Raw genomic sequence first — 16,517 nt, forward strand, 5'->3', positions numbered from 1 at the left:
AGCTTAGGGGGCAGATGCTGGCATCATTTTATCAGATTTTTAGTGGGCTACTTTCGTTTTCCTATTTCCATATCCTTATGATCTTTGAAGAATATATTCGACAATAATAAGAAACTACGGAAGGCATTAAACAGAATTATTCTGTCTTTATCACCCACATGATCAGCCTCTGGTCGTATTCACTACGTCTAATCCTTACATAATTATAACGGTGAAATGAATGCATGGAAACAACTCACCATGTTATGTCAAATGGAATGAGCCAAGGCAGAGGGAAAGACACACCCAAACTGCGGATGGACCGTGCAGATAAACACGGGCGGTTTTGTGACGAGTGTCTCCAGATGCATTTGTTTTGTACCGGTCAGCGAAAATATTAATTTCTTTTCATTAAACAAGTGTCATCGATTTTGCAGGCATCTGGTAGTAGCTTTGTTTTCATTTCCAGAAAGATCGTACTGGTAATGATCAGGAGATCGGGAGAAGGGGAAAGGGAGAGAGGGGGAGGGGGGGAGAGAGGGAGAGGGCAGACAGACAAGACAAAATAAAATTTAAAAAAACAGAGAGAGAGAGATGGGGGAGGGGGCGCGGAGTGGGGAGCTGGGGGGAGGGGGTAGAGAGTATATACAGAGGACGAAGTTTACAGCACGCGAGGGTTGAACGGAAAAAAAACCCACACAAAAGAAAACAATATGAAAAATAAAACCTCCACATCGTCTGTTAAATTCTTTAAACGCAGAACCAAAATGATTGACAGTATCACGCACACAGCTCGCCACCGAGATAAGCTTCGCGGGACTGAAGTTCAAAGACACCGCCAGGACCCACGCATCTGTTCATTAGCGTCGCTTGGAAAGGGGGGTGGCGTGCACGGGTTAGGGAGGGGCGCTGGGGGAGCTGGGGGAGCGACCGCCCTGTTTACCTGGCCGCCTGCCTCCTCCCTTCCCCCTCTCCCCTCCTTCACCTCTCTCTCGCCCCGGGGGCCCATCGCTTCTCGCCAGTGTTAATTTCACCGTGATGAGGTGTAAAATATTTATGATATGAAAACCAATTCCACTGAAATGCATCCCCTGGCTGCTACGCGGAGCAAGCTGAGAAGTGAAGAGGCGGGGTAGGGATGGAGGCATGCTGAGAGATGTGTCATTCGCCGGGTGTGTGTGTGAGCGAGCGAGCAGAAAGAATGACTATATGCTGGGGGTGGATTGGTCATTCCATTTGTGCGTGTAATTGTCTCTCTGGGGGTGTCGGGGATCGCCTAGGGTTTCCTCGCCCGGTCTGTTTTGGTCGTCGGGTGAAAAGGCCGCCGCCACCAGCCAGCTGTTGTCTGGAAGGGGTATCGGGTGTCTCCGTTATAACGCGGTGTGTGTGTGTGTGTGTGTGTGTGTGTGTGTGTGTGTGAGTGTCTGTGAATTTGTGCACACGCGTAACTTATCACGGGGAGATGAGGAAATGTGTATTTATTTTCCGCATGCATTTTTCTGTTCATAAAAACTATCACTTATTGTATGAAAAAAAACAAGCGCTGATCCTGGTCACGATAACGCTAGCTCCTAACCTTTCAGAGAGACAGAGACGGAGAGAGACAGAGACAGAGATAGATAGACAAGACAGACAGTCAAATAAAACAAAAAGAAAACAAATACCCTTCCACAGAAAAAACAACAACAAAAACAACAACACACAAACAAAATCCTCACATGCGTACGGGTTTGAATGAGCCATTAAGACTGGTATATATAGTGCCGTACACACTGTGACATCGATACACAGCCGTTTCCAAGTGAAAGCGCGATACAGGACTGAGACTGAGGATGACCGCAAGGGCAACAACAAGAAACAAAGCAAAGAAACAGCTCAGCAAGAGAAATTTATATTTGAGCTGGCTTTAAAGGAGCAGTTCGGACGGGAACGGATAACAGAATAGCTCCGTGCCTTGATCCAGAAACAAGAATGTTTTTAGGTCAGATTGAAAAATGGCGGCAAGACTCCAGCGACAAGCATGAATCTGCACGAAAACACGCAGAAAAAGTTCCTGGCATCCATCATGTGTTCCCTGAAAGCTTTCCCAAACAGAAAGTAAACAGGCTTGAGTAATCTGAAAAGAAACATGTCCGTGATCGATTCAGCGATGGTCATACCTTTGACCTTTCAGCTCAGACACGTTTCTCCGGAGACCATAAACGTTTCCTCAAAATTGGCGATGGCTAAGTCGTTTCCATATTTCCGCGGGCTGTCATCATCATCATCATCACTGGCAAAGTTTTGTCTCCAGAGACCGTGCCGATGAGCTCTGCTGTGGAGTCAGCTTTTTGAAATACAGTGTCTGCTGTGGCTGTACAGTCCTACGCGAGAACCGCGGTTCCTGGCGCACAGTGTGCAGATGGAGCAGAACTGGTGCAGAGGATGCTGCGCTGTGTTTCTGTCGCTTCCTTTTGTTGTCTGCCTTTGGCTTTTCTCCTCACCCTTTCGTTGGTCTCATCATGGCAGTGTAAGTGTTGTGATCTGGCAAAATTCTGTAGAAGAAATCCACTTTTGATAGGTACACACACACACACACACACACACACACACACACACACACACACATATATATATATATATATATATACACACACACACACACACACATATATATATGCACGCACTCAAGGTCTGACTAGCGCGCTTGGTTATGTTGCTGTCAGTCACCTGCTTAGCAGGTGCGGTGTAACGTATATGGATTTGTCCGAATGCAGTGACGCCTTCTTGAAAACCTGAAACTCATCGCATCTTCCTGTGCACGGCGTTCTGTCACAAGTCACGATTCCTGGCCACTGCCTCACGGTATCAGTATCAACCATCGGGTTGTCACACCATTTCATGCCCCCTTTTCAGATAGCCTTGAATCAGAGAATGCATAGTGCCAGCCCACTGCACGCAAACCCAAATGCGGCCAGTCAGTCTTCCGAGGGTTTCTGCATGCGGTGCGTCGCTAACGAAAAGCATCTTCGTAATGAGGGAATGATTTCTGCCACCCTGGCTTTGACCCCAATGTGTGTCAGGCTAATCAGCTTCCCTTCGGACTCGGTGTGCTGGGAGATACCGTCTGGATAAGAACTGAAGTATGCTGCAGATAACTCAACCCCTTGACTGCTGCTGATGAGTATACTGGTAAGTGAAGGGCTGTCACCAGACAGATGCTTACAGGTCAGTGTCAGTCACCATCATTATATTTGGACTTCTTCCTCTTGGGATCGCATGTCGTTTGTTCAGCAAAACCGACACAAAACAGTAACCTCACTCAGAATTCATGCCACGCTGATCTTTCTTCACCAAGGCTCAGCAGTCAGTGGATTAGGACTATAAATCAAATCTGAAATTGTTTATTATATATATATATATATATATATATATATATATATATATATATATATAAATATATATAAACCATCTTGTTGCAGTCGCAGGTGGTCGGTTTACCACATCTGATCGCGAACGGTTCTGGAAGGCGGCCTTGCGCCGTGGTCCACAACACAGAAACACAGAGCGACTGTCTGTCCGTCCAAACCAGATGCGCAACCAACTAACAGAGCGGGCCGTGTGGCGTAGACCTTTGTCCCGCCATTTAGAGGAACAATGGCCTGTGTCGCGCGCATCTGCTGTCCGAATACGGTCACATTCTCGATCTGTTCCGAAGTGTTGACGTCTCAGCAAAGCCGGAGGTCTCTGATTTAGGTTCAGAAAGGCCCGGTATTTTCATCCTTCCATCCCAACAACAACAACGACAACAATAGCGACAATTACAAGAACAGCAGCAGCAACAACAACAAAACAACCTCGTGATTGTTAGCCCGTCATTGGCTGTCAAATCAGACAGTGTAATTACGGAAAGTTTGTTTGCGATGTTGACAAAATCGAAAACATACAAACATCATGGCAATGACATTATTCAGCCATTGGCTAAAGACAATGTGGGAAGTCACTCTCATAAGGAAATAGAAGACATAGTGCACATGAAGACATAGTTCACATAAATGAATAAATGAATTGATTTTGTCGTATAATTTTCTCTGAAGTGAATATTTGTGGTATGATGAGAAATATATACTTACACACGCACACACACACACACACACACACACACACACACACACACACACACACACACACACACACACACACACACACACACACATACGCGCGCGCGCGCGCGTTTTGTCACATGACGAATAATACGGCGCCAGTTTTCAGGCACCGTTCATTATTATTCGTGATCATGTCTTACATTCTTTGTATACAAGGACTAACCAGAAAAAAAGACATGGTCAGAGACAGAATAATCACTTATTCAGACAGAGACAGACAGACAGAAAGAGATACAGAAACATAGAGACGGATACAGAGAGACCCAAAGAGAAGCAGACTAACCATTAATAACTGTCACATAAAAAACAGGCCAGCAGTCCCTAAACGTGACAAGCTGTGGCGACTGCATCAACCAAAGTTGCGCGTGGATGACGTTAATGTTCTAATTCCCACAGCAGAGTTCGAAGGCAATAAAAACATTATTTTGCGAATTTGTTTAACATTTGACGCTGGTAATGAACGATTTTCACATTCTCCAACACTATAATCCATTACGTGCGTGGTATTCAGTTTTATGTACTTGTAAAAGTCAACCCTAATGAATACGTTTCATCTTCTTTGTGCAGGTGAACAAAATAACAAGATAAAATATTTTAACTTATGACTGGCGCTGGCGGTTTTTTTTATATTTCATGTTTTACGAATTTTTTTTTTTTTTAATGAGACAGACAGAAGTGAGCAGAGGGGCGTGAGAGGGAGGTGGGCGGCACTTCGATCGCACGGCATGACCTGGCACAAAACACCAACAATGCTGATGATAAAATCAATGTTGATTTTTTTTTTTTATCTATACAACCTGCTCACAAGGGAATGGGGAGGAATGAGGTCATTGCCCTGTGGGTGATTTAATCTTAATCTGCCCAGTAACCAGTAGATCCTCAGGGAAGCTCATTGGCTAGGCCAGAAATAAATCTGTGAAGGATCTGTCGATATTCTTTCTCCCCCCCTCACCCGCGCCCCCCATCCCCCACCAACCACCCCCCTGCCAGTCCTCCTTCCTACACCTCCCTTTAAGTTGCAGTCTGTTCCCAGCTATGAATGAGTGGAGTGGAGTTTCATTGACTTCTTGGCTGACGCCCTTAGGGTCAGGTTGTTCATGGCTGAGGTCTTGGATCTATGAATAGTAAGCCCGAGGATCGTTAACTCGGGGTCATTGAAAGGTCTAGCAAACAGCTTTAGCGTCCCGCACGGGAGAGACCGGGAACTTGGAGTTGGCGAAGGAGGGCTGTGCGTGCGTGCGTGCGTGAGTGCTTGTGTATGCGTGTGTAAAGGGGATTGGGGGGGCATGGGATTGGATGCGATCCGGGTGGTGCGCGCCATGTTTGCGTGCATTTCTCTCATAGATCGTGCAGATGGTTCCTGTCGGGTTGCGAAACGGGATGTATCCACATGGGGGGTATTCGTGACAAACGGGATTGAATTCTGATGTGTGATGTCGCATCCGTTTTGATAGAAAGCTTTTATTAGTATACACCAGTGCCTTCATATGTAACAATATACACCAGTGCCTTCATATGTAACAATTAGGATATGTATAAATGCGGTCTCCCGTACACTTTCTCAGATATGACTTTGTAATGGTCAGCGCAGAAGACATTCTCTGTCTGTGTGCTCTGTGTGACGGGCGCAATAGCCGAGTGGTTAAAGCGTTGGACTGTCAGTCTGAGAGTCCCGGGTTCGAATCACGGTGATGGCGCCTGGTGGGTAAAGGGTGGAGATTTTTACGATCTCCCAGGTCAACATATGTGCAGACCTGCTAGCGCCTGAACCCCCTTCGTGTGTATATGCAAGCAGAAGATCAAATACGCACGTTGCAGATCCTGTAATCCATGTCAGCGTTCGTTATGGAAACAAGAACATACCCAGCATGCACACCCCCGAAAACGGAGTATGGCTGCCTACATGGCGGGGTAAAAACGGTCATACACGTAAGCCCACTCGTGTGCATGCGAGTGAACGCAGAAGAAGAAGAAGAAGTGTGCTCTGTCCTCTCCCGCTATCCTTCCCTCCTGCCATCTATCTGTCTCTCCTCTTACCTATCGCTCCCTCTCTCTCTTTCTTCCCCCTAGTCTAAAGGGCCTTAACTCTGGACAGTAGAATAGTGTGTGTGTGTGTGTGTGTTTTCAGAATCCTGTATTCTCTTCACAGTCATCAGTAGTTCGACACGGCCCTGCCATAACCACTAGCTTGCCTCCTCCCTTTCTCCTCCATCCCCTCTCCCCGAACCTGTCTCTTTCTTTCTGTGCCCTCCTCTCTCTCTCTCTCTCCCTCTCTCTCTCTCTCTCTCTCTCTCCCTCTCTCTCCTTCTCTTTGTCTTAACCCCATGTCTCACTCCTTGCATCCAGTTCCCACCCCCACCCCCACACACTTTCTCGATCGTTTACTTCCGTACACCCCCATTCCTTCCTTCCTACTCACAATGTCTCTCTCCTCCCCACCCCCACCCCCCTCTCTCTCTCTCTCTTCGAAAGGGCAATCCGTTTTCTCCAGGCCTTAGAATGTCTTGAGCAGTTACTAATGTCTCGGAGCATGCTGTGCGCGTGCGGAAAGAACCCCTGCTAACGATGATGAACGACCCGTGTTGTATGATGTTGATGAATGCTTCTTCCAAATCTACCCGGCTTCCTCCCTTCCACTGTCAAAGGGTTTCCAACACAATAAGCCAGACCTTTCCCAGCTACTGTTTTGCATGAAAAATGACATGGCTGTGGTTTGATTTTCTTCTCTCTCTCTCTCTCTCTCTCTCTCTCTCTCTCTCTCTCTCTCTCTCTTCCACACACTCTGTACTTGAGGGAAGACAGACAGGAAGGCAGACTTGTTATCAAAGAACAGGACTGTGTAATTTTCTGTGGAGAACTGGTCGCTGTGCAGTTTTAGAGCGATGCTCGGCAGGGCAGTTGTCGCTACTCCTCCGCCTTAAATTTCTGTCATATTTGTATCTCCTCTTTTGAGATATCTTTTTTCTTTCTTTCTTTCTTTTTAAATGACTGTTATACTCTGGCATTTCTTACGTTCACTTGAATTAGATTTATGGGAGATTTGGTGGTAAGTAAATCACTCCACTTCTCTCTGGTGAGGACTGATCTCGTGGTCAAGACTCACTGCTTGTCCACCCTCAGTGCCTTTCTTCTTCACAAACTCACACACTCATACATATACAAGTTGGCAGCTGCACGCACACATGAACGTTCACACACACGCACGCGCACACACCGACAATTTAGTTAATAAACGTTATATTAATGGTCAACACACTCAGGCATGAACGCGCGCACACATGCCCACGCACGCGGGCTCACACACACACACACACACACACACACACACACACACACACACACACACACACACACACACACACACACACACACACACACAGATACCATGTTGATTCAAGATGATTTCATTGTCCACTGAAAACAACTGTTTGAAAGAAGTTTTTTCTCTTCCGCAGTACTGCAGATGGCATTCATTAAAATTTTGATAAACATTATGAATCATATAGATATACAAAGCATTTGAAATATAGTGCGTACCAAGTGCAGGTTTGAAACGAAAATATCCAATTCACAGCTTTGTTGCTTGCCACCCATGATACATCAGCATTGTCAGTTTGCACATGTGTTCCGTCTCGATCTGAGTTCGCTTTATTTCCGCGCGTGACCATCCAGCCAAAATATGGTTTTACTCGTCGGCTTTTACATTTGTCTGTCTTGGCTTGCTTCAACCATTGTCCTTCACATTGTGTATGCATGGACGCTCGTCTTGAATTGCGAAGCATTATTTCCATGTGCGGTATCCTATCAAGCATGCAATAAAAACATCCTGCTCAATGCCCTTTCTGCTGTTACTGCAACTCTTTGGCTCAGCATGCCATCAGAACAGGCCGATAGATCGATAAAAGGAATGGGATTGATTACAGGACATGTAGAACGATGTTATTCATTGACGATTCTTGTTGCTTTTATTCATTTCACTTTGTTCGTGGCTCAGCTGACTGCCACGTCACTTTAAAGAGTTCACAGGTTCCTTTTTCTTTCCGCTTTCAAACTTAAGTCTTGATCACATAAACAAAAAAATAATCAAAAACTTAAAAGAGCAAATAAAATGAACAGGGATAAAAGGGGAAAAAATTTTCATTGAAAATTGTATTTTTTCTCAAGCATCCAGCTAATGTTCATACTCTCATAGTAAAATCTCTGACATCGTATTGTATTGTATTGTATTGTATTTCTCTTTTTGTCACAACAGACTTCTCTGTGTAAAATTCGGCCTGCTCTCCCCAGGGAGAGCGCGTCGCTACATTGATAGCGCCACCCATTTTTTGTAGTTTTTCCTGCGTGCAATTTTATTTGTTTTTCCAGTCGAAGTGGATTTTTCTACAGAATTTTGCCAGGAACAACACTTTTGTTGCCGTGGGTTCTATTACGTGCGCTAAGTCCATGCTGCGCACGGGACCTCGGTTTATCGTCTCATCCGAATGACCAGCGTCCAGACCACCACTCAAGATCTAGTGGAAGGGGAGGAAATATCGGCGGCTGAGCCGTGATTCGAACCAGCGCGCTCAGATTTTCTCGCTTCCTAGGCGGACGCGTTTCCTGTTGGCCATCACTCCACTTACAAGTTATGCTTACAAGTACTTCTTACCCTTCATCAACCAAACTAGCATGGAGCTTGTGGTGTAATATTACTGAAGGGCAGCACAAAAATAAGACAGGCGGGCAGACCAAACTCATGGGTAGATAGGAACAAGAAAAGAGCAAAGAAGAAAAAGACTGGTCCTTGCTGTTCCTTGCGTTAGATCAACACGGAAAAAAAGAGAAGGGATGGGGGGTCGGGGGGGACCGGGGGGGCTGGGGGGGGATGGTATAGATCTTCAGACAGACACACGCATTGTGCTTGGCAATCACACCGACAGATAGGAAACCGTTCAAACAAATGGTGAGACACCGATCCTTGGTGTTTGTTTTATCAGCTTTTGCTGAATCAGCGATACTTAAACCAGTTATATTTACAGACCTTTTTCTTTTCTTTCTTTTCTGTTGTCTTGCTTTACTGAAAAAACAAGTTCAAAACATGCCTCATTAACAAATGACTAAAACTCAAACGGAGAACGTAAAAGAGCGAGAAATAGTCTCCTAAAATGTTCATTAGCAAAAGCATTGAAAATTATACTGAAGTAAGTCATACGACTGTATTAAGGTCATACTGTCATGGCAGAAACCTCTTGACAGTGCTTCCTTACATGAACCAGCCACACCAACAGACCAAACAGATCGACAGACAGGAACGAGAGAAGGGACAAACGTTAATTTTACAAGGATAAACGGATGTAGGCCGACGCCTAATCTTCCGACCAGCGGTCCTTGCCGTTCTCGGCGTTACATCAACACACGAGAAGAGAGGAAAGGCAGAGGCGGGATGGCAGATATCTTCAAACACACACACACATTGTGCTTGGCAGTCACACCAACAGACAGGAAACAATCAGAACAAACCGCGAGACCCACACCAGTCCTTCGTGTTTGTTTTATCAGCTTCTGTTGAATTAGCGATACCTATTTGATGTGCAGATCTGAAGAAGCGGTTTCAAAGGATACCCATGAGCTCCCGTGTGGCTGCACAGGCTACAGTTACGCTGCAGTGTCTGCCGCCAGAAGGGAAGCCTTTACCAACGGTAGGTGTACCTTCCTCCATATGTTTTTGTCAACACAGCACGCGTGTGATTGTGTATTTGTGTGTGTATTTATGTTTGCATTTGGTGTGGTGTGGTGTGTGTGTGTGTGTGTGTGTGTGTGTGTGTGTGTATGTGTGTGTGTGTGTGTGTGTGTGTGTGTGTGTGTGTGTGTGTGTGCAGACGCGTAGTGGGTTGGTAGTTGTGTTCGTGTGAACTGGGAGTGAACTGGCGCTTGCCTGTGTGCCGATCTCCCACCTTCCTCCTTTTGTTTAGCATACAAGCACTATGAGCTGAATACAGATTTGCAGCACAATATGTGTATCAATGATAATAACGATAACGATGATTGATATGAGGAACAGGAGGATGGATGATGTTGTTAATGTTGTGTCAGCCAATCTAATTCAAAGTGAATGCTACAGGTGGTTTCCTTTTGTTTTGCTTTGTTGTTGTTTTTTGTTGTTAATTCTGATCTTTCCATAAACGAGAACAACGACCACTAATAAACTCTGTCAATAGGTACAAGTAAATTTTGCGACCTAAACCAATTCTCTTGGATATCCTTATCCGTGCTTGATTTGATTCCAGGATCGTGGCCTTGTAGTTGCGCGCTTTATCCTGAAGGTTACTACTTCACCTGTTCTGACAAATGTTACACAAAACACGATTCTTTTTAAAGGAAACGTTTTGTTCGGTGTATGTAATGTACTCTAGCCGAGGAACAACACTGAGATGAAAGTTAATAGGAACTGCATCTTGATCTGATCTCGTTATAGTAAGCCTCACCCAATACTTAAAGGTAAGATGTGTTTTCGTTGTGTAAGGTACTCTTGATGAATGACAGCGTGGAAATCACTGTGACTACAAGCTGATTTGTTCTGGTTAAAGTATCTCAAGGTCTGATGTAGGGTACTGGTCATTCCGCTTCCTCCGATGCGTCCTTGAAACAGAAACTGAAATAAGTACTTCCTGTACACTTTGCCCAGACTAATAAGAAACCACGTATGGGTTGTCACGGGTGTTATAGCATAAACACAACGCGAAACTGAAATACCCAGGTACTACATGATCTGTTCTGGTTTATTAATGAACCTGTCGTGTACCTTGCACAACGCTCAGGCTAAAAGAAAACTTGGTGTTAGTTGTGGCAGCTGTTGTGGCCTGACCCCAACGTGGAGCTGAAATATCTGAGGACCACAACCTGATCTGTTCTGATAAATGTAAATACCTGTATGTAATACACCTTGTCCAATACTCAGGTAAATAAGAAACCCGTCTTTTGGCTGTGGAAGGTATTCTGGCTGAAAGACAACATGGAGCTGAAATACCTGATATGTACTTGTTAACTAAGTACCTGTTGTACACTTTGCCCAAGTTAAAAGAAAACCGTGTATGGTTTGTGATAGTTGTTGGCATGGCTTGTCTCAGGTGTACGTGTGCATTGTCCAGGTGTTCTGGCTGAAGGACAACGTGGAGCTGAAGGTGCACAGGGACTACAACCTGATCATCTCCAGTGAGGGCAGCCTGATCATCAACCAGGCCCGCCTTCAGGACAGCGGCAACTACACGTGTGGAGCCGTCAACCTGGCCTCCAGACGTCTGTCCGACTCCGCCACGCTGCTCGTCTACGGTCAGTGCTCGTGTCGAGTGGATGATTATGAGTGATTGAATGGATGAATGACGTGGATACTTATATAGTTCCTATCCTCGGTCGGAGACCAAACTCTAAGCGCTTTACAAACACGGGGTCATTTGCACACAAGGCTACCTTCCAGGGTAGAGCCGACTGATGGCTGCAATTGGGCGTTCATCATTCGTTTCCTGTGTCATTCAATCAGATTTTAGCCAAGCACACATACGCACTTAGACATACATGTAACATTTTACGTGTATGAGCGTTAGACATACATGTAACATTTTACGTGTATGAACGTTTTGTTTGTTTTCCTCGCCATGTGGGCAGCCACACTCCGTTTTCGGGGGCGGGGGGGGGGGGGGTGTATGCTGTGTATGTTCATGTTTCCATAACCCACCGAACGCTGACATGGATAACAGGATCTGCAACGTGCGTATTTGATCTTCTGCAATTATCAGTTTCTTTTGCGAACATGAGGTTTTTTTTCTTTGGAAGGATTCAAGTAGCGACAACTCTTTCCTCTTTCTGTCTTTTAACTACTGTCAGCTAATATTGGGTGGCAGTATGTAGCGGGAATGAAATGTTAGTCTGTGTTTTGACGATGTTCCTTTTTGGTTCTGTGTTTGCTTCTTCGTTTATTGAAAATTTCTTTTTTTCTTTTTCTTTTTGGTCCATTTGTTTTTATTACTTCCGTTCTTTTTTTTCCTGATTTACCCTTTATCATTTAATTAATTTTCTTCCTTCTCTTTCCTTTCAAGATTCTTAACCTTTTCTTGTAACTTGACTTATTCTGTTTTTGTTCTTTTCTTGCGTTTGCTTTTTCCTACTTTTTTTCGTTTTCGTTCTCTTCTTTACTGTCATCTTTATTTTTGCCTTCGTTCTCATTCTGTTTTTCTTTAATTTCCTTTCGTTCAGTTTTTGTTCCCATTGATTTTTCTTTCCTTCCTCTATTTTTCTCATTTGTTTAATGTATTTGTATCTGTGGGTGATAGTGCATAACTACTGCGTAAGTAACAGTCAATGTCTTTGTTTTCATTATCATCATAATCATCATCATCACCATCATCATCATCAGTGTGAGATGTTTGTGGAAGAAAGTCCCCACCGGAACAGAGCGAGTTTATCTTGATGTGAAAGTCACTTTCAGGAAGTTTTCAGTGGTACAACGGATTTTCATATGACAGAACACGCGGTACCATTTCCATAATGCTTCATGATCCTTTCAATTTTCATGAAAGCGTTTTTGTACTTCCAGCAGTTGGATTCTTGTACTTGGTCATGAAAGGAATGATTCACACTTGTCACGTGCTATATTCTCTCTAGCTACGAGTTCAAGCTGCAAACGTGACGTCAGACAGTAGTGGTGTCCGAACGAATTGCGTTCCAATACCATGTTTTTGGCATATGGACGATAAAATGACTTTACGAGAGACTTTTCTGGACAGACAAGCACTTTAGATCGAAAGCTTCTGGACTTACGTTTCGTTTACTATGTACGTGTTGAGGAGTTCCTCCCTTGAAAAGTACTGATGTAGACGAGGAAAAGTGAATGGTTAGTTAATGCTAGAATGATCGTATGGTGAAGTGGGGTGACGAGGACGGGTATGTACCTTTATCATTACTTTAATGAAGTTTAATCATCCCACTATGGGCAAATTGCAGTGGACGGCGGGTGGTCGGGGTGGACAGAGTGGTCGCACTGCTCCGTGACGTGCGGGGAAGGGAAGAAGAGTCGTACCCGTATCTGTGACCACCCGGCCCCTCTGAACGGGGGCAAGGCGTGTGCCGGGCCCGCCCAGGCCTTCCAGGACTGCACCTCTCTCTGTCCGGGTGAGTGTGCCATTGTCCCATATCCACCCGGGGTGTGTGATTACGTTCCGCTTTCTGTTGTTCTTTGTTTGTTTGTTTTGTCATGTTAATATGTTACATTTATTTTCTTAACCGGTATGTGTTTTGAACGCTGTGAAGCAATGCAGGGGATAAAAACAATAGTCGTTGTCATTCGTTTCCCTCTACTCCACCCACCTGTCTCTGACAGGGGTGTGTGTGTGTGTGTGTGTGTGTGAGCACAAAAACTAAGCTGCAGTTCAAAGCAATGGAAATGCAGTATTTTTGTTGTTTTTTCATGAAAATGTGATTCGTTTTGAATAACGTTATATTGGCCAAGTCTCCCTCCCTCTCTCTCTCTGTTTTTATCTGCTTCTCCCACCTCTCTCAGTGATCATGCAATCTGTACGAGATGTGTTCACAAGTATGTTTGATTCTCTCTCACACTCTTGTTTGAAGAGAGTTATGACGCTGAATGAACAACAAAGCAAAACAGTTGTCATTGACATTCCTATTCTCTCTCTCTCTCTCTCTGTCTCTGTCTCTGTCAGCGCGAATGTGCTTACGCGCGCGAAGTTTAGTCTTCAGACGAGGTCTTAAACATTGACAGACGGCTTCAGAAACAGAGTTTTTGCTGTTCCATTTTCGCTCTGCACTCGCGCCCTCTCACAGAAACAGCCTTGAAGAGTACCCACACATGGCCCACACAAGCTCGATCTGTCACTCTATGTTTATTTTAATGTGGTGTGCCACGCGTGCGTATGTCTGTATGGAGTGGGAGGTAGATTCATAGCGGCAGCCATTGGGTGAACTGGAATTATTTCCAGTCATAGATTGTTTGGTCGTTTTGGTTATCTGAACAGTTATAATTACCATTCGACCGTTCGATTAGTTCTGGTTGGTATATAATCGGTTTCCTTCGTCTCTCTCTCTCTCTCTCCCTCTCTCTCTCTCTCTCTCTCTCTCAGTATTTCTTTGAGTTTAGCGAAGGTCAGACATCGGTCTTTTTCCCTTTCTCTAATTTCAGCAGATACGTCGTGACAGTAGTAGTGTACATGAATCAGTCCGCAAGTTTTGATGCATCCATGGAACTGGGACCGGTATCTCGGTCAGAGTTAAAAACTCACTATTAGGCTTATAATAAAATCACTATCAGGTTTGTAATAAAATCACTATCAGGTTTGTAATAAAATCACTATCAGGTTTGTAATAAAACCACTATCAGGTTTGTAATAAAATCACTATCAGGTTTGTAATAAAATCACTATCAGGTTTGTAATAAAATCACTATCAGGCTTCCCCCACTTCACTTACTCCGCGGGTAGGGTCAGGACTGACGGATCGGGTGTTGACACCTGCACCCACCTGGCCCTGATAAGCGGAAGACAAACGAGGTTCCTAGCTCAACTGAGTAGTTTATGGGGACGCGTCAACACTCGGACATCGTTTCTCTGGTCAGCGGGGAGAGAGAGAGAGAGAGAGAGGGAGGTGGACAGCGCCGTCACCTGTGCGGGCAATAAAGGCGATAGTCAAGGGGGTCAGTGAGGAGCCCCGTCAACACCTTCCCCCGTTGTCTTATCAGTCTCTTCAACTAGATACAGTGGCCAAGAAATTGACTGTTTGTTCACTGGGGATAGATCAACATTTAGTTTGCTTGCCCGCGTGTACTGTCGCTGCTTTCCCCCGGGAGAGCGGAAATCTCGATCACGTGTGGTTGGCTAACACTCTTCTCCTTCCTTCAGAAACCTCGGCCTTTCGTGGATTGAAGACTCTTCAGCCCCCTGTGATGGAGGGGCAGTTAAGGTTTACGACGTACGTCCCACCTGCAAGGGCTGATTACCCCCGACAGATAGGGTACAGGTGATGCACCTATCCGGCTGGGGTTTGTTGATGCGCTGGGAGGGAAGATGATGCTAAAACTGGCAAGTTCGTCGTGAGTGTCAGACATTGTCTGGCAGCTGTTCGTCATCTGTCTCGTGGAGACATGCGTTTCCCGCCAGATGAGCAGAATTTGTGTCTTTCTTTCATTGCGTTTGTACTTTTCGTGCTTTTAAATCAAACGAACAAAGTGCGCACCGCAGCCATATGGTTAGCCAGTGAGCTATTTAGTGTGTCAAAATGTACATAAATGAGGTTTGGTTCTGTTTTCTTACAAACTGTTAACTGCTTAGGGAACAGGTAAATGGGAGGGGTGGATGGGGGATACAGTGGTCTGCGGATTAATGATATATTGAGAGAGAAAGACATAGGATTGAAGTTAAAAATCGCAAATTCATTTGCTCTTCTGGCATGCGGGTGCAACTTAAAAGAACAACGGTGAAAACAATAAAACAACTGAGCCTGGAAACAGTTTAGTGTCCCAATAAACAACCTCTGGACCATCCATTTTTGGGAAGTCATGAAAACAGAAACAATTCTGTTTTTCCCCATTTTGTCTTTTTATCTGCGTAATGCAGGGATTGACACCATTAATACCGTTCGAAGATTATTTGCTTCAGCAGTGTATTTCGCGAGTGATTCTATTGTATGGTATTCAAAAACGACCCATGTAATTGTAATGCTGGACGTCTTTGTCCATCTGTGAATTCGACGGAGACGAGCACCATCATCAGTGGGATGTTCCAACACATATATTTTTCTTTGTTTCTCGTTTTTTGATTTTGTTCGATATTAATGCGTTCTTCTTCCTTTTTCCGGTACATTTCTTTTATTCCTGTCTGTCTTCACTGTTATCAACTTCTGTATCTACGTTATGCTTTATTCGTGATGCTTTTTAATGACAAATGCTCTGCCTGTCTGCCTGTTACTATCTGTATGGATTGCTTTCTTTCTCTGTCAGTCTCGGTCAGTCTGTCTGTCTGTCTGTCTGACTCTCTTCCTATCAGTCTCCCTCACTCTCTGTTTTCTCCGTCTTCTTCCTCACCTCCCTCCGTTCACTTATCCGTCCATCCTCCCACCTTCTCTCGGGTCGTCTGCCCGCCCACCTAGTTTTTATCTCCATTTATTTCCACTCGACCACTTCACTTCCTTTATCTACCCTTCGGTTGCCGCTGTGTGGGAGAGCTCGGCTAGAGTGAGAAAGAGAGCGTCTGAGGGCGTGTGTGAGAGAGAGAGAGGGAGAGAGAGAGAGAGAGATGGCATCATGCAGCGTGACAACAAACTGCACTCCTTTCCCGCAACACCCCCCGCTAACGCACATGACTCCCCCACCCCCTACCCTCCCTGCACCTGCACCTGCCTCGCACCACCCCC

The 16,517-nt window shown here is 45.0% G+C and overlaps 1 protein-coding gene across 4 annotated transcripts in view; it reads left to right on the forward strand.

Annotated features, from left to right (window-relative positions):
* Positions 1-16,517, forward strand: part of LOC143292657 (netrin receptor UNC5C-like) — a 137,763-nt gene that overhangs the window by 59,685 nt on the left and 61,561 nt on the right. For all 4 annotated transcript variants that reach the window (XM_076603150.1, XM_076603154.1, XM_076603151.1 and 1 more), the window contains 3 exons: positions 9,699-9,802; positions 11,252-11,432; positions 13,101-13,268. In XM_076603150.1, coding sequence (XP_076459265.1) covers positions 9,699-9,802; positions 11,252-11,432; positions 13,101-13,268 — 453 coding nt within the window. The remainder of the gene's footprint in view (positions 1-9,698; positions 9,803-11,251; positions 11,433-13,100; positions 13,269-16,517) is intronic.

Source organism: Babylonia areolata, chromosome 18 (assembly GCF_041734735.1).
Source record: "Babylonia areolata isolate BAREFJ2019XMU chromosome 18, ASM4173473v1, whole genome shotgun sequence".
Classification (NCBI taxonomy): domain Eukaryota; kingdom Metazoa; phylum Mollusca; class Gastropoda; order Neogastropoda; family Buccinidae; genus Babylonia; species Babylonia areolata.